The sequence below is a fragment of the Pomacea canaliculata genome, linkage group LG2 (genome assembly GCF_003073045.1).
Source record: "Pomacea canaliculata isolate SZHN2017 linkage group LG2, ASM307304v1, whole genome shotgun sequence".
Taxonomy (NCBI): Eukaryota; Metazoa; Mollusca; class Gastropoda; order Architaenioglossa; family Ampullariidae; genus Pomacea; species Pomacea canaliculata.
In genome coordinates, this window is record NC_037591.1 from 28,442,781 (window position 1) to 28,467,090 (window position 24,310).

Sequence of the window (24,310 nt, forward strand, 5' to 3'; positions counted from 1 at the left end):
TCTGTTGTTTGTGCTCCATTTGTCTTTCCAGATGAAAAAAAATCTGAAATGCAAATAACACATTTGTCTTGTGAATGTTTTCTCCAAAACAGCCGCTGAAAACGAAAAACAAACATAACAAAACAGAAAATAAGCCACCCTTATGACCACCACACGTTCTGCAGATAACGTGTTTTGATGTGTCGACGATCCGCTCAGTTTTAGTATGAATAAGTTGTGATAAAAAGACACACACATACACACGGATTTCAAAGCAGGCGCGTAGCAAAGCACACTCACATACTGTCCCGCGATCCACCCACACGCCTACCCGTGACGCCACGCTCACATGCACGCATATCAGAAACAGCAGCTACCTTACATAGAGATTACCTCGATATAAACAAAACCCAATAAAAGCGTCCAAACACATACAACAAGAAATGCCACTCATCTAAAAAATTCATATTATTCGTTTGCAAGACGAAAACACAGGATGTATGATAAAGCTCTTATACAAGTATATGTAACAGCAACTCAAGTCCCGCCGACTAAACGCGCACACGCACACACACTCGTACGTGCTGAGATGTGTAGTGTAAACAGGAGATGCTATAGGAACAGCTGTAAATATTCAATAAAAACTATGGCAGGATAGAAAGACTTTTCTTATGCACGACTTGCAGTGTCCTCCGTTTAACAGTTGTGTCATTAGAGTGTGAGGATGGAATGGTATCGAGTTGGACACTGAGACGGTGACGGCTGTGGAAAGACGAGAAGATGGCTTTTGGTCGTCAAGGTGCAACCGTGATACTGCTAACCACAAGTAATAGAGTCCGATAAATGGCGTTGCGCTGCTGGACGGAATGTGGCAGTTGCAGCAGCAGAAGCTAAGAACACATTTGGCAGGTGCACCATACTTTTCTTGGATGCCAACCTGGCCTAAAACCCAGAACACAGATTTTCGCTCTGTTGATTCCAAAAGGCGGATGATCTTTAGGCCGTTTCAACTGCTGACTGAAAAGAAGTGACACAAGAAGGGGATATTGCAGTGTCTCTCAATCCTTACAAGACGTCTATGACATAACGTGCTGCCTGTTTCTGTTCTTAGTCATGATATGCTGCATGATTCTTTTTTTCTGGAATCCTTTAAAGCTGTCCTCTTTACTTTCCAGTGTCGTGATACGTTACCTGGTTTGTCGAACAGTTACACACCACATGCTCTGTTTTGTTTTTAACATGATATACAGGATTCATTGTCTCTACATGGCAACATACATGGCATACACAGCACCATGCAGTTTTCGTACTTTGCAAACGGAAGTACACCTATAAATGCAACATCATCCAGTTTCTCTTGTTTGTAAATGTAAGTACCGATATATATATACACCGAGATATATAAAAACAATTTTCTGTCAAAATTCATGTACGTGTCATACAATTAAAATTCTTAAATAAACAATAGTATAAGTTGTTAGTAAAACTATACATATATTAACTACATATACAGATAATATAAGAATTTATACTTTTTGCTTCCAAATCCCAGTTTTCTTGAAATAAGTCATTGGAATTGTGGAAACCATCCACACACAAGATGGTGCTACCAACATTTTCGGCAAGCAACACCTTTAATCCAACTGTTGTGCTATGTCAGCCTCAATTCAACATTATGGAGCTTCCAAAAACGGTTTTGTGTTGACTCATGCAAACATTGTAACTGATGGCTGACCTGGTCATATGAACTCATATTTGGACACCTAGCAAGACATAAGCTGTTTTACACAGATAATGGTATGTCAGCAGGGTATGTTGAGGTAGATATCTTTGGATGTCTGAGCCTTCAGAGATCTGTTGGTCCTTTTTACAGGTGCTACTACACAGAGAAAGCGGCTGCTTTCCATGTCATACTGTCTGCCAGCGACAGATGTCCAGGTGGTCCAGGTGTCAGTGCACTATAAAGTCAGTCACATGACATGTCTTCTCCAGGCGAGCAGCTTTCTTGTGACATGCTACATGTACAAGCCTTAAGTTGTCTTGAGTGAACAGAAGGCGATAGACTTCATGCCAGTTCAGCTTTGAGCCAAGTCTCTTTGTGCGTGCTGCTTCCAGGAGCGTAGGCATAACCTCTCGTGATTTCTCTACACTGCAACACAACAGCCATGTACCATGTACAGCACCGCAATATGTCTCTAAGTTGTAGCAGCAAACATGTCAAGATATATCTACAGCAGTAAGCTTTAGCCCTTAAATCTTACAAGACATCTATGATAAAATAATTCAAATGCATAATAAGTAACCTTATTGGATAATGAACCCTAATGACGATGACTTAGCATCCTATTTCTACCACATACAACAACAGATCGAAATGTTACAGAAGACCACTGTCATCACTAGCATTAGAAAAAGTTTGCACTAATATAATACTTTCAAAGATGCTATGACAAAATTGTTCATAGAGACATTACATAACCAGACAATTATGAGATTTATCTGGATGAACAGAGAATTTGAAGTTTGTGGGCATGACATGTTTACAGCTGCTCAACAAGTGTGAACTTAAAACAATTTCACATTACTAGCTTACATCATAATTTGGCTTTCACTACTGGCTCATGATTTATATGCACCCCTGGCTCAATGCACAATACTTATCCAATATTTAATTTTTTAATTTTTTGTCTCATGAAAACCTGTGATATGATGATTCTACTAACTTAAGCAACCTGCATACATACTTTTATACATAGTACACAGTAAAGACTGATATGCTCCACACAAGACTTCCATGTGTTACTGACTGGTGACTTACATGTGATCTAAGTTCCAAAGGCCAAAAAGAAGGCGATATCCACGTGAGGCATAAGGGTTGATGGTGTGCAACCGCAGACAGCACTCCACATCAAAGGCACCTCGACATCGAAACCAACCTTCCTTGTCACACATCCGTTGTTGTGGCTTAGCTGTACGATCAAAATATGAGGCATGAAAGTCATTTGATTTGAGGATGACATAAATCTCATCCATCATCTCCAAAAGATCAGCACGTGACTTCTCATCTCGCTCCCGCTGAATCTGTTCTTTAGCCTGTAAAAAAACAAATATACAATCAACTGTGATAAAAAATATTAAACATAAATTTGATAATTTATCAAAGTGCGCGCACACACACACACACAATCTTTAGAACCACCTGCCAATCCCTACCGATCTTCATAGGGAAGTTACAACATGCTGCTGAAACTCCAAGCCCTTTTGGACCAGGAGTAACTAGAGCACATGTGTATGATGAAGAAAAACAGGATCATGTACAACTTAATTACTGATTTTAGTCTGCATAGTAAATTCATGGTAGCATTATGGACATTCTGGGAAAGAGATATGTCAACTCCAACAACCTTTACATCAAAAGCACTTAGATATAAATGCATTATCCCATAGCTACAGGTATCAGCCAATGAAGTAAACAAAAGTAAACTGAACATTTATGTTCTATTTCTAGTCTCTGTGTTATGATACAAACGCATGCAGACACATTCCAGCCTCTGTGTTTAAAGATTAACATATTAATTGTTTTGACTGTGTTTTAGAAGTTAGGACAGTATTCACACAGCTTCTTTTCCAACTAGGTGTTATTAAAACATGATGTCACTTTCCAAAAGAAATTAAATCACTGTAATTTAAAGTCAAACAGACAAGACTTCTCTGTCATATGGTTGTTACAAAAAATTAATAGCTTCACCGTCACAAAATAACTGCGGATCCTCTGCTGGGCTGAATTTCGCATCACATCGCTCTTTGTTTTGTATTTCTTGTTCAAACCTGTAGAAAATCCCATTAATAGTTTATTACAGAGGCCTCTTCATTATTGTATTTTTTTCCTAAGTTGGCACCTAATACTACAAAAAAAGTAACCAAATCACTTACATGACAAACACTAGCAAGTTAATAAATTACTCATGTAGTATTCTGAAGTAGTATATTTGTCCTTAGGTTTCAAGGCAACATTTTGACTAAAACTTTTACAAAAGAGCTAAAATGAAACATAATATGGTCTAAACAAAATTAGCATTTTTCAGCATTTGGTAAGTTTATTTGTAAATATTTGTCACAGATATAAACATTTACATCAGCATCAAGAGGCTTACACATCTATCTATGGTACCCTAATATTTACCAACAGATGCACAAATAATAGTCTTCTACTGAAAAGTGTTTGTTAACAAATGTCACATTTACAAACAAATGTTCCAACTTATTTAAGAATTATCAAACTTTTAGAGCAGGTCCACTGTTTAATACAGACATTATGTGTTTTGTAGACTTACCAAGACAATGCATATAAATGTGAGTGTTACAAAAAATACCAAATACATTCATCAGTTACCAAGGTGAAGTGGTAAGTAACATACCATCAAACCAGTCTTCATGCTCATATCGTTGCTCTGCTTCCACGTGGGTCTCAAGCATGTCCAGATACTGGGACATCAAGCTAACCTTCTCAGGGGCAGACTCGTCTGTCAGCATTTCACGAATTTCACTGGCCAGCTCAGCTCGGCGTTTGTTGTCATGAAATTTACTCAGAACATCATACACTAGGTCACCTACTGTTAGAAGAAACAGTCACATTGGCAGAGATGACCAATGAACAGCTATTGTATGTACAACACTGATTATGCAATTAGTTCTAATGTTTTAAGAACTTTATGGCAAAAGAGATTTTAATTATCAAAGGACAAAATTAAAAACCTTTTATGCTTTCTAAAGTATAAAATCTTTAAGTCTCTCTAAAGGCAACTTTAGTTACCTCCTTTCCATCGCTCTCCTTTGCGCAAAAAGACAAAAACAGTCTGTTGTGGTAGATTCTTAAAAAATCCTTCGTTGTCCACCTCAGTTCCATCATCTTCAATCACCACAGTGACAGTCTCATTGTCTGCAATCTAGAGGACAATCACTACATGACACACCATCTACAGAAAGAAACATGCATTACAAATAAATGTTTAATCAATTAATAATTAATTTAGTGTTTATGTGTGTGCACACTTGTATGTAAATGCAATGGATTAGACAGTGAAGTACATGTTTTATGATTTTGAGAATTAGGATATTTAGCGCAGTTAAAATTTTAATATTACTATTCAAAAAGTGCATTTCTTTTTTACAACTCTCAAAACTGATCTATACATCCAAACTGGTTTAGTTTTCTTTTTATTGTAAACTCTCACCTTAGGTACACACTTCTTCATACCACTCACTAAGCTTTTCAGATTGCACCAATGACATATATTTCTTCTGCCCGGGAGCAATCATTATTTCTAATAATATCTGTTAGTTTTCCATGCTTCCAGTTTATATTTAGTATCTTCGTTTATCCTCCTTCAGTAGCATTAAACTTTTACAAAAACTATTACATTGTCTTTTTTTTCAGTGTTTTCATAAACTCTAGATACTATCATTACAAAGGGACGCTACCCAATGACGACGATTTAATCATTCTAATTCTTATCCTAACGAGCTCATTTTATGTCGAGGGTGCTAGCTGCAGATCTTTTTGTTACCAACAGGCAGTCGGATTATTTGTACCTGGTTTCCTATTTTTCCTCACAATTTACAAGGATAACATCAAGTCTTGTCATTCTTAGTCTTACCTTTAGTTTCTCGCGGCCTTTTCGCACCAGATCTTCTAGCGACCTCGCTGTTACCCCAACTCTCGTTCCACGGTCTGCACTCTGGACTTTGTATGCTCTCACTCCACCATTAAACAACGACAAGAACGTATTCCACATTGCCACTTTCTGACAGATTTTATTTCATGCAGGTTTCGCAACAGATCGATTAGAAACCGCCGTATGATGCGTGATCAACAATGAAACCCAAAGTGAGCCGTATGGGGATGGTCGCTTCACTCCGACAAGTGGCTAAAGCAAACCTCACATGTATTTGTCTACGTCGGTGCTTTATGTTTTAGCGAAAGTGAATGAACTAGTGAAAGAAAGGTAGAAAGAGTGAAAAAAAAGTACGTAAAAGACTGGGCACACAAACGATCTTCCGACTATCACACTTAATGCAGACAAAACACAAAAGGGAGGGAGAAATGACGGACAGAGAAGCAGATATATAGATAAAGGACCACCAGGGAGGAGGAAAAGAGGAATATAGAGATGGATGGTTTAGACTTTAGAAGATAATGAGGAAGAATGTAGTTTAGGGAGGCGACTTGCTTTATTCAGTGTAGGGCGCGGTCCACGGTAAGTGGGTGGGGAGGTGAGCGGGGACTATATTTGTGCAGTTCCTCCACTGTGATTTAGTCATTGATGACCGCAGGAATGCTTCAAAAGAATGAAAACGAGCTAGGGACAAGGAGAGATCAAAGGAAGTCTCAGCACGCGCCACCTGTGGTGGGGACTGTAGGAGATGTAGAAGCAACATGCTGATGTGACTCCAGGTGGTGCAGCAGCCGGACGTTCAAGCTGACCGCATCTGCGGAAGCGCGCGGTGTCTATACTACATTCCAATGAACGCAGCGCTTTTCTGGATGTGGTCGAGAGATGGCAGCTCAGAGTATAAAACTGTGCTCTGGCCGGACTGCAGCACACCTTCTCCCTCCAGCATCATCAAGGTCAGCGACAACAGCGCGTTGGACGTACGGAATTCAGTTACCCGACAGTCTTTACCCTGCACACCGATAATGAACGCAAAGGTTACTTGTGCCCTGCTCCTCCTCTGCCTGGGTATGGTTGCCAATCTTTTACTCTATTGTGAACTCGGGGCTATTGTTATTATTACAAATGAAACACTTGGAAATATTTTCGCCTTCAAACAGTGGGCTCTGGGTTATATACATATAGTCAATTCACAGTTCCGTAATGATCTATATTACCTTTGTGTAATAATACTGTATTGACGCATTGGTACATTAAATGTATGAGCCGGAAATTACTATAATATACATGCAATGTGACACGGATCTTTATATTAACGCAATAACTACGTGTTGACATGTTGTCATGGATCTATATGATAGCGTTACATATAGTGTTGCCGTGGATCTATATAATGATGTAAACTCGACGCGCTGCCATCTATCTATATCATCTATCTCAACAGGTACATGAAGTCTGTCGTGGGACTATGTATAATTTTGTACCTGCGATCTGCTTCAGTTGTTATGGCCGCCAGAACATCTGCATCGTGCAGCCACAGCAAAGTGGTGCCCATCCCCTGGCCAATCCACACGGGCTCCACCACTTCCTCCAGCAGCAACGACTTGGAGGGCGCCCTCCTGGCTGCGCTCATCATCCAACAACAGGCCGCCGCCGCCGCTGCTGCTGCTGCGGGCAAATAAGAGACAAGTGTACAAGTGTGATGCCATTACTGACACGTCACACAGGTGAGTCTTCAATCGGCTTTGACTGGTTGTAAGGTACAGAAAAATAGAGAAAAGAGCTCAATGGGAGCGAGGTGCCTTGTCTAGCGAGGAGGGAGTTTATTGGTAGTGTGGCTATTCCTGTTGAGGTGACTGCCATCAGAATATATGTGGTCTGCTGCTTTGTCATGGCATGGAATCTTCGATAAGTCAACAAAGTTCTGCTGTGTGTGTGTTTCCAAATATTTTCACACTTTTGGTAAATTTTTCTCACTATAATCTTTTAGAACGCAAAGCCTCAGTTCACAACCGTGACCATCATACATATTCTGACACGTGCAATGCTATCAGATATTTGCAGTAATGTATAACATATCACGTGACCGGAGTATTGTTAATGGACATTCCACGGCGAACTGAAGTGAGTACGCAGTGAAGATGACGTCGTCACTAACATTGCGTCATTTATGAACTGCTCTCTTTTTCTTTGCAGGCTGAGGGTGCTAGCGTGCTCTTTCGACCGGGTGCACGTGTTCTAGGTCGGCCGGTACGTGTGACCTCGTGCTTTGGGTGTTTTCGTTGTATCGCGAGGCAAAAAAATTAAAACAAATTAAAACGAATACAAAGTCTGTTGTGGAAAAACATGGTTATGTGCGTGCATGCCTGCATTGGTGCTTGTGCATGTAATGTAGTCATATGTTTGTAGTGCGTGCTCACCTCCCTTCCAGTCTTGTGCGTGAATGCATGCGCGGACATCTATCTTGTGACGTGTCGCGTTTGTCCCTGATAACCAACATATAATACGTCACGACAGCTGTTAAAAGAATGCCAAAGATATAGCTAATCCACTGTCTTTGAAGAAAGCACTACACCAGACACATCTGACATCAAATAGCCCATCGAATTATCGAAAACTTTACCAGACCATCTCAACATTTTTTTAAAATTCTAAACTGAAAGGGAAGATGAAAAATTATTTAAATTTTTGTCAACATATGTCAAGAGGTTTTATAAAACTATAGTACACAGAGCTAAAACAATAAAAATAACTATTTTGCCTATCTCGCTCTTGAAACATGTTTACTGCATATTCTAAAATGCGTGATAGACTTACATTTCTTAGGAACATTTTCACGATAATTAATTATTCGAAATCGAGACTTGTATGCCCCCTTTAGCACAATCTACATACGTTGTGCTGCTCAAGCTGTTGTCTTATGCAGAAAAGCTTAATGAGAATACGAACTTATTCTGTGTTTGCAGTTAACTTCCTCAATAAATCCCATTTCCCTGGCCATAAACTATAGACCCGATTTAAGTCAAGTCGAAAGCAACGGATGCCGCCACATTGTGTTTGTCCGCGTGTGTGCGCCCCTTTACCCTCCCCCGCCCCTGATCAAGAAAACTCAAAACTAAAAAGTCAGGCCACCCAAGAGGTAGCGGGCCGTGAGGAGGGTGGGAGGTTCAGGGTCGGGGATCATGACGGTCAAAAAAGTAAGTCTAAAGAAGAGCTGTGACAGGTCTCACACCCAGAGAGACAGAACGTCTGGTCCGACATTTGAACTTCGCACAGTGCGATCCTCAATGTGGAGAAAAGAATTTCACCACTGCACCATTGGGCAGCCCCTTCTGTAACCACAACTTTTGTGAAACAAGCGTCATTCTAACCAGAAAAAAAAGAAGAGGAAAAAGAAAAATGATACAGTAAAACAAAGCATTCATCTTTAAAATTAGATATTATAATGTCGACAATTTTCGACAACCAGTCTTCAGAACGGAATCCGTTGGCATGTATATGAAATAACTAGATAGATAGACCTACTTATATTGCAGGATATGTTAGCTGGTGATGTAGATGATACCTCCGAAGGTGAAAACAATCTCACGGTGATGATGATGTAACGAGACTAAAATTTTGAATTAATAATAATAAGCGGGGATTTATAAAGCTCAATCTCAGCCAAAGGCGGACTCATTGAGCTGAAAAGGATAACAAAATAGTAAAAAGATGTAGAACAAGATCACAAAACAGTAACAAAGACATAGAACAAGTTAACAAAACAGTAACAAAGATGTAGAACAAGATCACAAAATAGTAACAAAGATGTAGAACAAGATCACAAAATAGTAACACAGATGTAGAACAAAATGACAAAAAAGTAACAATGATGTACAACGAAGAACAATGTGAGGACTCACTGCAGTAAAGGGAGATCACTGTAGATTTAACGGTAACGACTCCAGAGAATACTGTCAGTGACATCAGGCGAATACTGGGAAGATATTGAGTAGTCTTTAGAATATCAAGAATTGTTATCATATGAAACTGCAAGAGGGCGATCATCACTTCAGTTTATTTAAAGCAGCTCAAGGTCGCTGCTGAAGCCAGTGAAGCATGGCGAAGTGGAATCTAGTCAATAGATCCAAACAGCTCGCACTTCAAAATAACGTTATATACAGTTCTGTTGCAAACCAGAAGAGGAAGAAAACGCAGCAAAAGCACGTGTAAACACGAAGGCTAACACTTTTATCCTAATCAAAGCACGACCTCAAATATAAATAAAATCGTGGAGAGCCGATCCCTCAGCCTGTTAGGTGAAGGGAGAGAACTCTCATCAGTCGGATATTACTCGCTACCCGCGAAATCTCTGTCTGTGTGTGTGTGTACGCACGAACTAATATCCCGTCCATGGTGTGTGTGTGTGTTGGATGGATTTGTGTTTGTATGAGAGTTAGTGTCTATGGGTTTGATGTCTGCATATCTGAGTGAATTTGTCTCATCACTGTTTCTCAATTTCTCTAAAACACACACACATACACACACATACCTGAAATTAATCAATAAATGCAATGTAGAATCAAACGATATTTATTTATCTATTTAAAAGCACTAAAATCCCACAAAAATTGTCCTAGTTGTGACAGTTTGGTGACGAGGTTCCTGACTTGCCACAAAAAGCCCCCACAGCTGGTTCTGGCAGATCCCTTCACAGGCGATTACGTGGCTTTTAAATGGTTAAAGTAGGATATTTGACAGTTAAAGACGATATCAGTGTCTGAAACAGAAGAAGAAACAGTGTGATAGCCAAGAACGTTTTGATGGCTCGCAGCTCTAAACATGCCTTCACTTTACCACGAGTCTAATCATCTTCTAATACAGAGGTGGGCAAAGTTTTTTTTCTCAAAATTCTAAATATGCTGCGGGCCGGTAAAATCTCAAAAAACCACGCCCGATGACAACACAACAAACCTAGTGATAATGGAATGGACAGCAAATGAGTACATAAAAACACAAAAGTTAAAAATCACAGAAACAGACAAGTTTGAAAAGTTATTTATCAAGTGCCTTTGGATAATTTAGCTGAATAGTTTAGCCCACATCTTATGTTATCCACCATTATTTGTCCCTTGTTTCGTGTTCTTTCCCCTGTCGTTTACTCCCTCATCAGTTTGATCTACCGCTGGAAGACTAGGCATCTTACCTCTCCCGTCTGGTGTCGAACCTGTTACCTGCCCACAGGCTGGGCATTGACGACCACGCCCTGGTTCAACAGCCCCAACAAGAGAGCCTCTGAGCCAAAGCCGCCACCAAAGCTACTGGTGCTGCCCCCTGAGCTGGTACTGATCGGCCAGGGTACAGGGATGATGTTCTCACTACAAGAGCTGCTGCTGTGCGCTGTAGTCATGGTGATCACTGTCATGGAAACACACGCACGCACACCATCACACCATGTATTTACCAGTTTACAAAAGTCTGCGCTCACTTACACTCAGTCCTCTAATGAACGGACTTGTAAAAGCCGACACTTTTTAAGAAGGACGATAAGTCATATGCGAGTGGAATCATCTAGCCCATGATAGTTTTGTTTGTTTGGTTGGTTTTCTTAGACTGGGTGACACTGAGAGTTACTCACTCGCCATGGCCAGCAAAACACTGACGGCAACTGACAGACGACTCATGGTCTCGTGGTGACGTGGACGGTGGTGGAAGACAAGATGCTCTGTGTTCTCCAGCCACCTTGGGTCCCATTTATATTCTATAGCCAGAACGCAAAGCTCTTGTCTGTCTCCCGCTCACGGAGTGACGTTACAGCATCACGTGATCATACCACTGGTTGCGTGCCTTGACGTGGGGGAGACAACTGCAGGCGCTGGGCGAGGCAGTGTAGAGTACGCTCTTCCCACGAAGTCTTTGTAAAACCTCGTAATCTGGCGGATATCGCCCCCGCTATCCGCATTCTTTTGGTCTTCAAAAGAATACAAAAGGTGATTGCACTAACGTGATTGACAGTGTTCTGATTGATAACAGTGTCTCTAAGCTTAATGCAAGTTTCAGAGCGCTCATTTCGCATGGTCTTCTTTAGGAAAAAACGCAAAATTGAGTCATTTTTACATTGAATCCAAAATAAATTACCCACACAGATTTATCTTTAATTCCACAGATCCACTATAAATATGTCACATAACTTCATTATTAATGCAATAAACAATGTATGTCGTAGAATCGCTCATGATAAATCAGCAAGTCAATCAAAACTCTTTTTCAACATGTTCTCCACTATCCTAATTTCCTCTTCATCATGTTCCATTTCATGTTCCTTTACATAAAATTCTCACATGGATGATGTTTTAGGCAGCTGTGTGTGTACGCACGTGCACGAGGGTACGGTCAATCTTTGTATTACTGTCAGAATATATTGGGTCAGATGCATGTATACTATGAGATATTCAATTGATACAGCGAAGTAACGACCACTGATTTGAGATTGTCAGAATGTGGATCACCTGGACATGGACGTTCAAGACAATCACAAGATTTTAACAAAAGCTTCACGGGAAGATCGCCATCTACACTTCCTTGTGCCAAGACCTGCAAAGTCCAGATGTATGGACACGTGCGTCTTTGTGACCTCACCTTGGGAGCAGGAGACCGGAGGAGAATCAGATGCCACGGCAGAGGAGTATAAATATCCCTAGAGTTGCTATAGATGACAGATTGCGACGATTTCGTCTTCCACCATCGTGCACGTTACCCCGACACTATGATCCGTCCATCACTTGTCGTCGGACTGTTGCTGGTCATAGCGAGTAAGTAACCCTCAGTATTACCCTACAACGAGGGAATATCGTTAGATACATGACTCACTTGACGTGTAACATCACTCTGTGTGTGGGGTGTGTGTGTGTGTGTTTGTGTGTGTGACATTTTGTTTCCCTGGCAGTGATTACAATGATCACAGCGCATGGCAGTAGGTCCTGCAGCGAGAACATCATCCCTGTTCCCTGGCCAATCAGCACCAGTTCAGGGGGCAACAGCAACTCTGGTGGAGGTTTTCTCTCCAAAGCTCTCTTGCTGGGGCTCCTGAATCGTGGAGTGGTCGTCAATGCCCAGCCTGTGGGCAAGTAACAGGCTACCAGGCAGCAGACGGGAGAGGTGAGACACCAACTGTTCCGAAATGAGATCAGCATGATAGGGGAGACGAAGTATGTCAGAATGCTGTGAAGTAAGTATGCATGCATACTATGAGATACTCAATGGATACAGCGAAGTAACGACCACTGATTTGAAAGAAATCTGTCGTATGTCTGCCACAGCATATTTGTTCAAATAATGTTTCGGAAGAGTACAAAGACAAATCTGGACACCTGAAACAGAAACAATAGGAAAAAAGAAAATAAAACATGCAAATAAGCTTCTCCCCAATGTGTTCCTGTGTGGATGCAGAACACACGGCGAAAAATATTATACGTGTACTAGTGTGTAGGACAATATTCTTCGAAAATTATGGGTATACCAAACAGGATCAGATATTAAGCTATATTATGAAAAGGGGCTTAAGAAATTGATAAAAATATGAATTATTTGTTTCTTTTTCCTTTACTTTCACCTTCACTTATTTCCTATTGGAGTCATCTCTCCTAATTTTTCGTGTGCGATTTCAAATCTGTTTTGCGCTAAGCTCCGAGGACCAAGAGAAAAATAAAAGGCGATGAAAATGTAGAATTCAGAGGCACTGTGTTTGTTGTATAATTGTAGAATGTGCGCGATCGTAGGACTGGTTGATTCTAGAAAAGTTTCTAAGAAAGTGACTTTGCTTGATGAAAACAACTCTAACACCGCCCTTTTGATGGGTGAACAGTCCATAATTATTGTGACAGGATTAGGGATGCTCAGTATTAAAGGAAACCTGTGTGTCACACTAATTGTTTGATCTTGTGTTTCAGGAACTCTACCGTGATTGCCACCTGTAGGATCTGTCAGCATGCCTTTTGTGCATGTGTACGATCGCCATACAGAAACCTACCTGCATGTACACTTGACCTCCTTCATAATTAGTTTCTCTGTGTAATTTAGTGACACGCAATTTTGAACCCCCTGAAATAAATACTATGTTTGGTGTATTTTTTTATTTGTTGGTGATTTTCAATAAGGTATGGAGGTATGTAAAGTACTACGTATGTGTGTGTGTGTGCGCGCGCAAATGCACGTGCCTGAGTATGTTCGTGAAAGAATGATAAAGAGAGTGAAGAGAGGAGGAGAGTAAAATTCTTCACACAGACATGCGCGCACAGTCACAGGCAAGCACACATGTACGCGCAAGCACATTTATTTTACTGGCGCAAGTGATGTCTCATTTATTTTCTACATAATCTTTTTTTTTCTAAACACGCTAGCTATGAAGACCCTCCCCCACCTTTAGTTGCTTTCCCTCCTCGGGATTATCACTTACTGACATCAACCCCCCCCCCAAAAAAAAAGTGACAGCTGGTGTGTATAATTTTATTACTGATATTTGACATACATGCGCACGCATTTAGGACAAGTAGACATTCAGCAATATATATATATGAAGAGAATTTCAAACTATACACCTGATTTACAAAAAAAGTTCGTTCATCAAAACTTATGACAGAAGGGGCAGTCTGAGAGCGTGCAGGGATTGGGTTTAGCTCTAGTCTAGTTTGTACATCTGTCTCTTCCCGAAATTAGCACATGTTTACAGATGTATACAACGCTCCGTCCCTCCGTGTGGAAGAGAGTTCTCAAGGAACTGTCCTCTTCTCCAGTATTATCACACATCTTTTCTAGGTGGAAATACTTCTCTATCAAATGAATCAAGAATCATGGCTTACGTCGAATTTATATTTGTCGAGATAAAGCAGTGGCCATTTTGATAAAATCGGCTTCTAAAGTTATATTGCACAGTTTGTTAAATTTCTACCACTCGTATTTAAAAAGTACTCTAAGGAGTATATCTCCAAGTAGGATAATAAGGAAACTTTACTTACGTAGTCCTCTTTGTACCTAGGTGGTGCATTATACATCCACTACAGATCTCTATCTGTCTGTCAGCAGCAAGTTTAGTTATGTTGTTCAAATAAGTTTCTGGTCCTTAATTAGTTCTTTCTCTGTTGACCTTCGCCATGTTTTTTTTTGACCTACCACTCTTCCTTTAGTTGTTCAATGGGCTACTTTAAGTGATGCCTCTAGTTTTATTCTGCACACATGCCCTCGCCATCTTTGTTTTTGGATTATTGTTGTTTTGATATGACAAATATTTTGTTATTTTTTAGTGTTCAGCGCGAAGAAAGTATCTTACGGGCGCTAAATGGCGATCACGGATTAATAAAAGCCCAAAGAAATAAAAAATCCAGAATAAAATGTTACCAAAGTGGGGAGCATATTCAAATTTTCTTCACATTTACTGGACTACTTAAACAGTTCAAAAATGTTTGTAATAACTCATTGTGTAAGTTAGCTGTTTATGCTAGAAAGATCTATTAAATAGAAAGATATATTTTCCGAAATATTATCATCCTGGAAGCTTTTCTTTGTAAGACCACTAACTTGTACAGTATTACTGGACTGCTGGCAGACGATTTTTTCCCAGTTAACTTCTGAAACGAGGCAGATTTGTACAAAGCTTCCGGTTTAGTCACATTCTTTGTTACTACTCGCCGAGTCTAGCAGCGGAGAACTTCGCAAGAGGCTAAGCGTTGGTCTCGGCAGACAGACAGCAGTCCACCTATACAGTACACGTACGTCCGTGGTACGACTGTAACTACTACAAACGCTTATAAAAACCCTTGAAATTTTTAGACACGTAGAAACCGTTTGAAACATGTCAAGAGGTATCCTCTCACACAGGCATCATTAGATATATGTTAGATGTAGTCAGAAATCCCAGTGCTATATTGCGACATCGCAAGTGTAGTACCTTGCTGTCCTAAAATTCTTTAATAGATGTAGTGAGGCAAAAGAAAAGGGTTGGGGAAGGAGGGGTAAAGGCTATACCCTTGTGATTGTCGGGTTTCTCGAGGCAGCTTTTTGTGATCGCGGTTCCCAACTCTACCTTACCTTCCCCAAACCTCTATGATACCCGTTTCCGACAGGTGGGTCGACTGAGGGAAGTTTGCTGCGCCACAGCAATGGCGTGGGATCGAGGTACAGGTAGGCAAGGGAAGAAGCTCCCCCTCAAAAAAGATACTGAGGAGGAAAAAATGTGAACGACTTTGGCCAACATTTCTTTGAGTTTGGCAAACTTTTCCTGCGGGCCTTACAAAACAGATGCTAAACTATTATCGTCACATAGTGTTCTATATGTAACTCAGTTTAACAAACTCTTACTCCATAGTCTTATAAAAGAAAGTCAAAACATAGTCATATGCTCGTCAATGTGTGTCAGAAGGCCAAATCACATCAAAATAACTGTTATGGCTCCAATCCACTCCAAACGATCGACCATAATTAAACCTAATACCCCGATAAAATGTTGTCTGCTCCTTTTTATAACAATCCTAAACTACAGACAGCTGCATACTCGTCAAGAGGGAAGATACAATATCCAAATACCCTCTAACGCTGATTAAATAAAGTCGGTACTTGTCTGAACCACACTATAAACTGCTGACAGGTCTCGGGAGAGCAAATGGTGCGTATCCAGACAACACTTAAACATTTTATAAGCTTTTACAAATGGTCAAGAACCATGATTTTTTTTATAGGGCACGGGTGCAACGTAGAAAGAATCAAATATACGTCTATCTTTAATTGCCAAAGTCTGTATTATACAATTCCATTACTGTCTCCCGATTGTAGATGTGTTCGCTTCAATGTTTTATGTCACAGTATTACAGATGCGTTGACGTGAGTCCGTTATCAGCGAAAATATTACCCTGATATTCGCGTATGTGAACACGAGGGGTGGACAAGAAATGGTGTTATCGATGATCGCTGCCGTGACGATAGACAGCCAGCTTCACGAACTGAGTGAACTGTTGGGCAGTTGGGCGGGAAACAACAGGCAGACCTACTGAGCGCCTCCTGCTGCTCCTCCACTTTGATGGTGTGCTGAGCCGGAAGTCAGTCCCAGCAGGAGGTAGCTAACTACAGGAATCCACTTTATTCTGCATCCCCTCCCCCACTACGCCTGCCTCATGCACTGTCTCCTGGCCCATGTGGCAGGAAAAGAACGGAGCTTTTGAGACTTGGCTGGGATATATAAGATGTGAGTTGACCAGGTCGGAACAGTTCAGCTGACCAGTCTCCTGTTACTTCTATCTTCAGTCCCAGAGGACCACGATACTGTCAACATGTTCTCATCTACCAAACTTTTTGGCCTCCTTCTCCTGACCATGTGTAAGTAATTAGAGCTCGCATAAACTGCGACCATTTATGTACGTTCTTCGTGCTATCATTATTATTGTTTTTAGAATTAGTATTTCCAAAATTCGCCCACCAAGGTGTGCAGTAGATCGGCGGAAATCCATATATTCATCTCATTTGTGATTCGTTAAGTACTTGACGGACTGTGGAACTGATCTCAGTGACAGAGAGGTGAGACTTCTCATTCAACCCGTGACAGACGTGAGCCACAGGATGACAGAAAAGTGCATGGGACTATATAGTGAGGGGAAAGCGGCACTTGTAATCTGGAAGACAACAGAATGTAAACCGCAGTGGAGAAGATTTTGATCACAATATCACAGACATGTATGAGGAGTGGCAAAAGAGTAGGGGTTGTCACAGCATTATCTTGCTGTCGTCGTTGCCCGAATTATGTGTTCAGTCAAATCTGGTATGACAACAGTCCTCTCTGATCACTATCGATCTGTCGGGTCTATTGATCGTCTTCATAGTTGTAGATTTTTTTCTTTCAGTCCGATAGACGTTTGTGTCGACAGTTTTTCTTTTAAGGTCTAACAGAGATTTTGTACCTGACAGGTGTCCTGACGGTGACTGCGTCCCACAGCAGCAGTTGCAGTGAGTCCGTCATTCCCGTCCCCTGGCCCATTCCTGTCAGCAGCAGCAGCGGCAACAGCGGGAGTCAGGGGGGTGCGGCTACCGCCGCGCTGTTAGCTGCCCTCCTCGCCCCCGCCCCGGCGGCCGCTGCAGCCGGCAAATAGTCGCCTCAAGTGTCTCTCACGGCAGGTAAGTCACATCCCACAGGAGTTTGTAAGATCGGGGCTACAGCCGTGATTAGTGTCATGTGACTATAAATCCTGTCCTCAACCTTGAAATGATCAATAAATATTCAAGACAAACGTATGTCGAGTCCGAAAGGTGGCACTACCAAAACTGATCTTGATGACCATGTTAGGTAGCTATGATCTTAAAGTTTCCTGTTGTTACCCTTGTTATACCCCTTTGAGAGAGCTGCTTCATGCATCCTGACGAGAGATGGCATAGTAAATAACTTGGTACGACTTTTATATAACTTTCTTGACGTCTGCAGTGTCCAGTTTATACATGTTTAGATGTCACTAAATGCAAGAACCCTATTAAGGTTGTGGAAACATGCAAGTTTTTAAATTGTTAAAAAATTTTGATGTTGTTTACACGTACACCACATGCTGCTGTTTTTGTTGTTTTTTTTCATTGCAGGTGGCATTTGTGTGCAGTATAACAGTTTACTCCTTTTAGACCTGAACCATGATGAGGCTTTGGTGACTATGGTGACAGCTAAGAACTTGTTGCTCTATTTATATTTGATTTTTACAAAAAAATTGAGAAGCATATGGAGACACGAGGCTTGGGAAAATGTGCCACTCACAGACATCAGTGATAAAATCAGGCAATTAAAGTGTTATTTTCATTCCAATCAATGGTCTAAATTTGTCTTTTTAGACAGATGACTGAGACTGTGTGTATATGACACATATTATGAAGCAACCTCATTTAGACAACCTGAAGTGAAGGATCTAAAGTGTTTTTTATCATTTGATAACTTATCTGTTATGACATACCTAGTAAGTAGCATTTAAAATAATCCTAAACAAGAAAATTAAAATACATTCCAGAGGCAATCACAGACGTTGTTTAGTTTAGTCCTTGTTACTCCTCGAGGAGCATAGGTCCGCAAAAAACACTTTGCCAGTGGACCCGGTTTTGGGCAGCCCCCTCCAGTTGGGCCCATGTGGCTCCGACGTCCTTTGCCTCACTTTCTACTGCTCTTTTCCAAGTCTACTTTGGTCTCCCAGCTCTCCTCTTCCCCTGAGGATTCCAGTCAAGTGCCTGCTTGACAATGGTGTCAGCCGGTTTGCGCACCACAGACATTGATATTAGACTAATTATCACAAGCCATTCAAATTAACAAAGGTTAGAAAACATGAGCATCAATGCTAAAAGCAAGTCCACTCCACAAACAAGCCCAGACCAATGTAAAAACAGTGAGCATATTATTTCCTGTACAAGACAAAGACTGAAATTTACATAGGTCCAACAGGATTAAGCATGGCGAAAATGTGTTACAAATAGTTCTGGAGATCATTATTCAAAGTTTGCAGTCAACACAAAGCTTGAGCCTTAAAAATGTACTTGTTGTGAGCAAGAACACTTCAGAATTAAGAAGAGTTTCACACACTCAATAATTTACATACAGCAGCAATGAACAAAATAATGCCACCACTGACTCAGGCACATGTATGTACATTTGCAGATATATGCATGCACACACATGGATGCATGTGAAAATGCACACACACACACAATTGTTCTCCACACTCACATTTGCACATTTAGGCAATTAATATCAGCAGCAATAAGGTCACAAAGAGAAGTCAAAGTTTTGTTATTTCTTTAAAAAAATGTTCATTCTACATCTCATAGGTGACAGTTGTAAACTGACATTAACACCTAACACATACTCATGTTTTAGTATGTGTTACATTCTGTCTCGTTTGATTGCGAACACTCCTTTTTTTGACATAATAAACCTGGCTAGCTCAAGGCTAGTAAACACAACCATGGAACACAGCCAACATCACCTTAGTACCATCCATCGTGCTACTGCTGTAGCAGCCAAAGGGGGATTAGGGCGGCTGGTATTAAAGCCAGCTGTAAGATCAATATAGGAAAAGGCACACAACCTTGCAATTGTGACAAGCTGACTCTCATCCTTAGCTTAAAGATATACCTTTCTGTTGTTAAAGCATGTGCACATGGCCACACAAGCACACATACTTATTGCCACTGAATAAGTAATAGAGCTCCACAAACTAAAACACACTGCTATTACAGATTCTATGTGAGACATGTAAAAAGTCATTCAATCAAGTTAGATCAGCATCATATGAACAGTCTGCTGATATCACAGGATTAAATTCTTGAGATCTCAGGGTTGAGCAGTTGACATCGCAGGACTGAATAGCTGACGGGACAGAAGCACATTTATGACTCCTAAGAAACTTTAAATCAGGAATAACTTTGCTGATCCATAAAGTCTTCAAACCTCTTGTTTTCTAAGGTCTTCATAATGTGGTTCAGGGCATAGATCTGTAAACATAAAAATGTGTACATACATAAACAAGCACAAGTGCAAAAACACACATACACAAATAAACAAAATACCTAATGTGTATAAAACAGAAAATCTCTCATAAGGAGTTTGAATTTGGGGAATGTAGATGGGTGCACCTCTGCATGCATGAGTGTGTTTGTATATCTTTACAATTAGCATGTGTTGTTAGTATGCATATCAACACTTAAGAGAAAGCGCGAAGAAAGAATGTGGGTACAAAACTGAAGTATGGAGCACCTGCGGGGGTGGGTGGGGGAATTGGTGTTTTACGCCGTGCCAGCAACTGAGGCTATATTACGGCAAGGCAGCCAGCCCTGTAAACACATGCCACGTGCAGAGAAAGAACAGCGTGCCCGAGACGAGAAATGAACTCGGGGCAGCCAACCTTCACTGTATTGGTGACAGGTGCTAACTGTTGCACCACTGGACCGCTCACATGGAGCACCTGGGATTATCATCATAATCATTTCAAAATAAAAAGAACATAAACCATATCTCCATGAAAACTTCAACTAACCTCTAGGCGTTGTTGATGCTTCTGTTCCATCTGCCTTTCACGAAACAAGATCTTCTCATGTTGAAGATTAACCAGTTTGTTGGCTGTTTTCTTTTTCTCCTTCTTCTTCACTTCATCCAAACGTTGCCGCATAATTCGCTGGGCCTGGATTACATAGTTAACGCCTTATCTTAAGTAAAAAAGTTCAAACACTTTTACCATGCAGTACCTATAGCATGCCACAGTTTGAAACATCAGATGTTGGGCATTTGTCCAACACTCTGCATGACATTCCCATTCATGCTACCAGAAAATTTATTAATTCTGCCACTGAAGACCATAAAATCTTCATATCTTAAATCTTATATATGCTATATTAAAGACAATGAAATAACAAAGAATTGAAACATTTTTTTTGCATCTGTCAGGTTATATTATTTTAGTAGAGCACATCAAAATACAAAGAAACGTGGTATTTTCTGACATTTGTCATGCAATATTCTGACGTGAAATAAAACAATGATAAATTCCACCAACCTTAATGTCAGTCAGACTTGGCACATAGTGAAACTGCTGCAAGTGTTCTGAAACAAATGACAGAAAAATGTGCAACCATTCTAAAGTATATAACAAAATAAAAACTGCTTCCACAAGAAGTAGAAAACTCATGAAAACAGACACTGCTGATTGGGCTATTGGGGTGGTGATAATGTCATCACAAGAACAGCAGCCTTATAGCAACATAATTTAAAATGCCAAGAATCATAATGATGATAACTAAATAAAACCAGTAATTTTTGTTCCTAGCCACAAGGAAATAAAAGATATACATATATATTAACGTGAGTTAAAATACTGTATTACACAAATAAGAATACCAAAACACCCATGCTCTCACAGGTTTAGACCCCTTTGATCTCTCTCTCTCTCCCTCACACACACATACATGTATACTGGGAAAAAAAAAACCTACCTGGAGTGGGAGTAGCAGGTGGAGCACTTGGCATTAATATCCCACCATCCTTCATATACTGCGATTGCTTCTCCGACAAGAAGACTGTGGTCACTTTTTTTAGACCTGCCTTAGTTTCTGAGGCTGTGGTGTACTTTTTAGAATATTCTTGTGATTCCATGCCATAAGGACCTTGAGTACTGGCTCTTTGTTTGTTTCCCATAAACAGACAAGTGCTGCTGTTGTCTGTAGATGCCTTCCGGTCGTACATGACAGGCAGGTTTTTGAACTGTTTTGGCGCACACCAAAGGGATTTTGGATACACTGAAAAATCACTAGTTGCAGGTCGCCTAAGAGCAGGGACTTTCTGGTAAATCTTCAATGCCTTGCAATTGGCACTAAGCATTTGTACTGATGCTTTGCCAGAGAGGCTTTTTCCTGGCATTGCAGGTGTTATGTTGCTCCCATTGTGCAGTACTGACAGCAGGATCTTAGCAGGGCTGTTTTCTGTCACCATGACATGGCCTGAATGCTAGTGATTTTTTTTTCACAGACCTTCGACTTTCTGTTCTCTGTATCTCTATGTGAGATAAGTGAACCTTGGTCAAGTTTTCAGACTCACTTGGTGCTTTATGGCTCCTGCCAGATGCAAAAAAGGCTAAAACAATATAGAACAATGAGAAATTTCTTCAGCCTATATTTTAATTTGCCTCCACTCGTATGTATGTTCACATGGTGTTAGTATGATTTTTGGGCAAAAATAGTGTAGAAAGAAATGTTATTCCTTTTTGTTGTGCAGTCATCGCTCCTTGAATTATTTGTAACAGCTGCTATACATTTTAAATGATATCTTTTCACTCAACTTTTAACCTTTTAACTGTTATTTGTATACCTAAGGTAAGAATTAATAATAAAATGGAAGTCAAAGCAGTGTGGATAAATAGGACAGTACATGTTGACAGTTGTAAGAAAGGAACACAAATTATATCAAAAATACCTGCATACTAAATGTGAATGAGACTGGTGATTATATACAAGAGAAGAATCATTGTGCAAAATTAATTAGAAAATCATAAAAGAGTATACAAAACAAATAGCTAAAGACAGTAAAGAAAACCCTTGAAAGATTTTGGTAGTATGTTCAAGAAAGGATAAAGGTGAGAACGGGAATGGGCTCACTGAATAAGAAGGATGGTTTATTAGCAGCAGGTAATGAGAAAAAGGCAAAGATGCTAAATAAATTTTTTGCCAGTGTGCTTACACAGGAAGAGAGGAATATTAATATGCTCAAAAACTTGTATTCAAGGGGATCATTCTTAGGGAATATAATAGTAACTCCTATAGCTGTTCAAGAAAAACTGAGGAATCTAAATCTGTACAAATCTCAAGGACTTGACCTGATACCACCAAGAATCCTGAAAGATGAAAGTGCTGAGTTAGCTGTTCCATTGTGTTCCTTATTTAATGTCATTATATTTGGGATAATTACCAGATAACTGGAAGACTGCTGGATAATAGCTTTAGTTAAGAAAGGCTTGAAATCTGATCCTGGTAATTATAGACCAGTTAGTTTAACTTGCAATGTGTGTAAAGTTCTGGAGAGTGTATAGCTGAACAATTTGTAGAATATAGAATGTACATGGAACATCAGTACCCATATAGGGATAAAAGATCTTGTGTGACATCATTATTAGAAGTCATGGAGTATATATATATAACCTCATTACTGGATGAGGATGGGTATGTAGACATTTTATATTTTATTTTAAATCAGCATTTGATTATGTCCCGAATGAAAGATTACTAGCCAAATTAGCTTTAAGAACTCTCTAGGAGACATTAAATAATTAATAGATCTATTTTATAGCTTTGATGAAAAATAAAGTAAGGCTCAGACCTAAAATACATTAATCAGAGTAATAATGATTGAGGGAATATTAAAAGGATATAGGCAATCAGAAGCCAGTCCCTATAGTATATATACTACTATACAACTTTAAGGTAAACCGAATCATCAAAGTCTTCGTTGTTAATCTGTTGAAAAAGCTTTGAAATTTTCATGCTTTATTATTAAAACTAATTACTCTGATACGCAGCTCTTTACTCACTTGGGATTATGAAGACATAAGACGAAACTCAACGTCCATGGTGACGCAACCTAGATTTGTCTATCCAATTTTGTCCACCATATCCGGAAGCCAGGTCGCGTTAGCTTCCATGACAACGGAAGTCGGCAATGAGTCTTGCGTCACTGGTACTTCCGCCATTACAGGATAATCCGTGGGTTCACTGACCTAAATACACAAGCCATCAATGCACAGGGTTAGCTGCTGACAACAGTTTTCTACCGCGTAAGGTCTACTCTATTAAGCTACTTAAAGAATTTTGTTCTTCTCAGTACGATTGTTGTATTATTGTTAGAGATTACGAAGTGGCGTCTGTCTACATCTAGAAATCCTCGCAAACGTTAAATTTGATTGGGTGATGCAAAAAAATAAACCATCCCGAGATTCCTTCTAGTCAATAGTACCAAGCACGTAATTTATATATTTTATTAATACTGCCCAACGTGAACAACTTAAACCTCATACCTCAAATGATTGCATTCTCTTGCTCAACGTCCAACACTCTCATGTATAGATCTCACACCAACATCAGTTTTACATAACACATGCTTTTGACGCATCCAAAGAAACATAAACACAAGG

At 40.1% G+C, this 24,310-nt stretch overlaps 2 protein-coding genes and 4 long non-coding RNA genes across 7 annotated transcripts; 3 read left to right on the forward strand and 3 right to left on the reverse strand.

Moving 5' to 3' along the window:
• Window positions 1-429: 429 nt before the first annotated feature.
• Window positions 430-5,940, reverse strand: LOC112557945 (DNA fragmentation factor subunit beta-like). The gene is made up of 6 exons (XM_025228111.1): window positions 5,637-5,940; window positions 4,793-4,925; window positions 4,398-4,592; window positions 3,728-3,807; window positions 2,798-3,072; window positions 430-2,128 (listed from the first exon to the last, which is right to left on the reverse strand). The coding sequence occupies exons 1-6, from the start codon at window positions 5,772-5,774 to the stop codon at window positions 1,930-1,932; spliced, it is 1,020 nt and encodes a 339-aa protein (XP_025083896.1). The 5' UTR covers window positions 5,775-5,940; the 3' UTR covers window positions 430-1,929.
• A 388-nt stretch (window positions 5,941-6,328) lies between these two features.
• Window positions 6,329-7,974, forward strand: LOC112557946. Its single transcript, XR_003098032.1, has 3 exons — window positions 6,329-6,719; window positions 7,152-7,378; window positions 7,848-7,974. It is a non-coding gene; the product is annotated as an uncharacterized LOC112557946 (long non-coding RNA).
• Window positions 7,975-10,207: 2,233 nt separating this feature from the next.
• On the reverse strand, window positions 10,208-11,364 carry LOC112558060. The gene is made up of 3 exons (XR_003098063.1): window positions 11,269-11,364; window positions 10,837-11,048; window positions 10,208-10,410 (listed from the first exon to the last, which is right to left on the reverse strand). It is a non-coding gene; the product is annotated as an uncharacterized LOC112558060 (long non-coding RNA).
• A 976-nt stretch (window positions 11,365-12,340) lies between these two features.
• Window positions 12,341-13,746, forward strand: LOC112558286. The gene is made up of 3 exons (XR_003098123.1): window positions 12,341-12,442; window positions 12,577-12,788; window positions 13,580-13,746. It is a non-coding gene; the product is annotated as an uncharacterized LOC112558286 (long non-coding RNA).
• Window positions 13,747-16,851: 3,105 nt separating this feature from the next.
• LOC112557098 lies at window positions 16,852-18,456 on the forward strand. The gene is made up of 3 exons (XR_003097891.1): window positions 16,852-16,994; window positions 17,580-17,786; window positions 18,240-18,456. It is a non-coding gene; the product is annotated as an uncharacterized LOC112557098 (long non-coding RNA).
• Window positions 18,457-19,016: 560 nt separating this feature from the next.
• Window positions 19,017-24,166, reverse strand: LOC112557096. Of its 2 annotated transcripts, none has more exons than XM_025226736.1 (5): window positions 23,711-24,166; window positions 21,624-22,241; window positions 21,188-21,234; window positions 20,672-20,815; window positions 19,017-20,129 (listed from the first exon to the last, which is right to left on the reverse strand). In XM_025226736.1, exons 2-5 carry the CDS (start codon window positions 22,117-22,119, stop codon window positions 20,049-20,051), a joined length of 768 nt encoding a protein of 255 aa, XP_025082521.1. In that variant the 5' UTR covers window positions 22,120-22,241; window positions 23,711-24,166; the 3' UTR covers window positions 19,017-20,048. The 2 variants fall into 2 exon arrangements, with proteins under 2 accessions (XP_025082521.1, XP_025082520.1); XM_025226735.1 differs by having other exon boundaries at window positions 21,624-22,260.
• Between the last annotated feature and the right edge of the window lie 144 nt (window positions 24,167-24,310).

What these genes read in the sequence shown, in the direction of transcription:
- LOC112557945 (XM_025228111.1), bottom strand. Translation starts at nt 5,774, where the DNA reads ATGTGGAATACGTTCTTGTCGTTGTTTAATGGTGGAGTGAGAGCATAC. An exon ending in AAGGCCGCGAGAAACTAAAG is followed by an intron (nt 4,926 to 5,636) that starts GTAAGACTAAGA and finishes ATTGTCCTCTAG; the next exon opens with ATTGCAGACAATGAGACTGT. An exon ending in AGGAGAGCGATGGAAAGGAG is followed by an intron (nt 4,593 to 4,792) that starts GTAACTAAAGTT and finishes TTCTTCTAACAG; the next exon opens with TAGGTGACCTAGTGTATGAT.
- LOC112557096 (XM_025226736.1), bottom strand. Translation starts at nt 22,119, where the DNA reads ATGGTGACAGAAAACAGCCCTGCTAAGATCCTGCTGTCAGTACTGCAC. An exon ending in ACCTGCTACTCCCACTCCAG is followed by an intron (nt 21,235 to 21,623) that starts GTAGGTTTTTTT and finishes CATTTGTTTCAG; the next exon opens with AACACTTGCAGCAGTTTCAC. An exon ending in CAAGTCTGACTGACATTAAG is followed by an intron (nt 20,816 to 21,187) that starts GTTGGTGGAATT and finishes TATGTAATCCAG; the next exon opens with GCCCAGCGAATTATGCGGCA.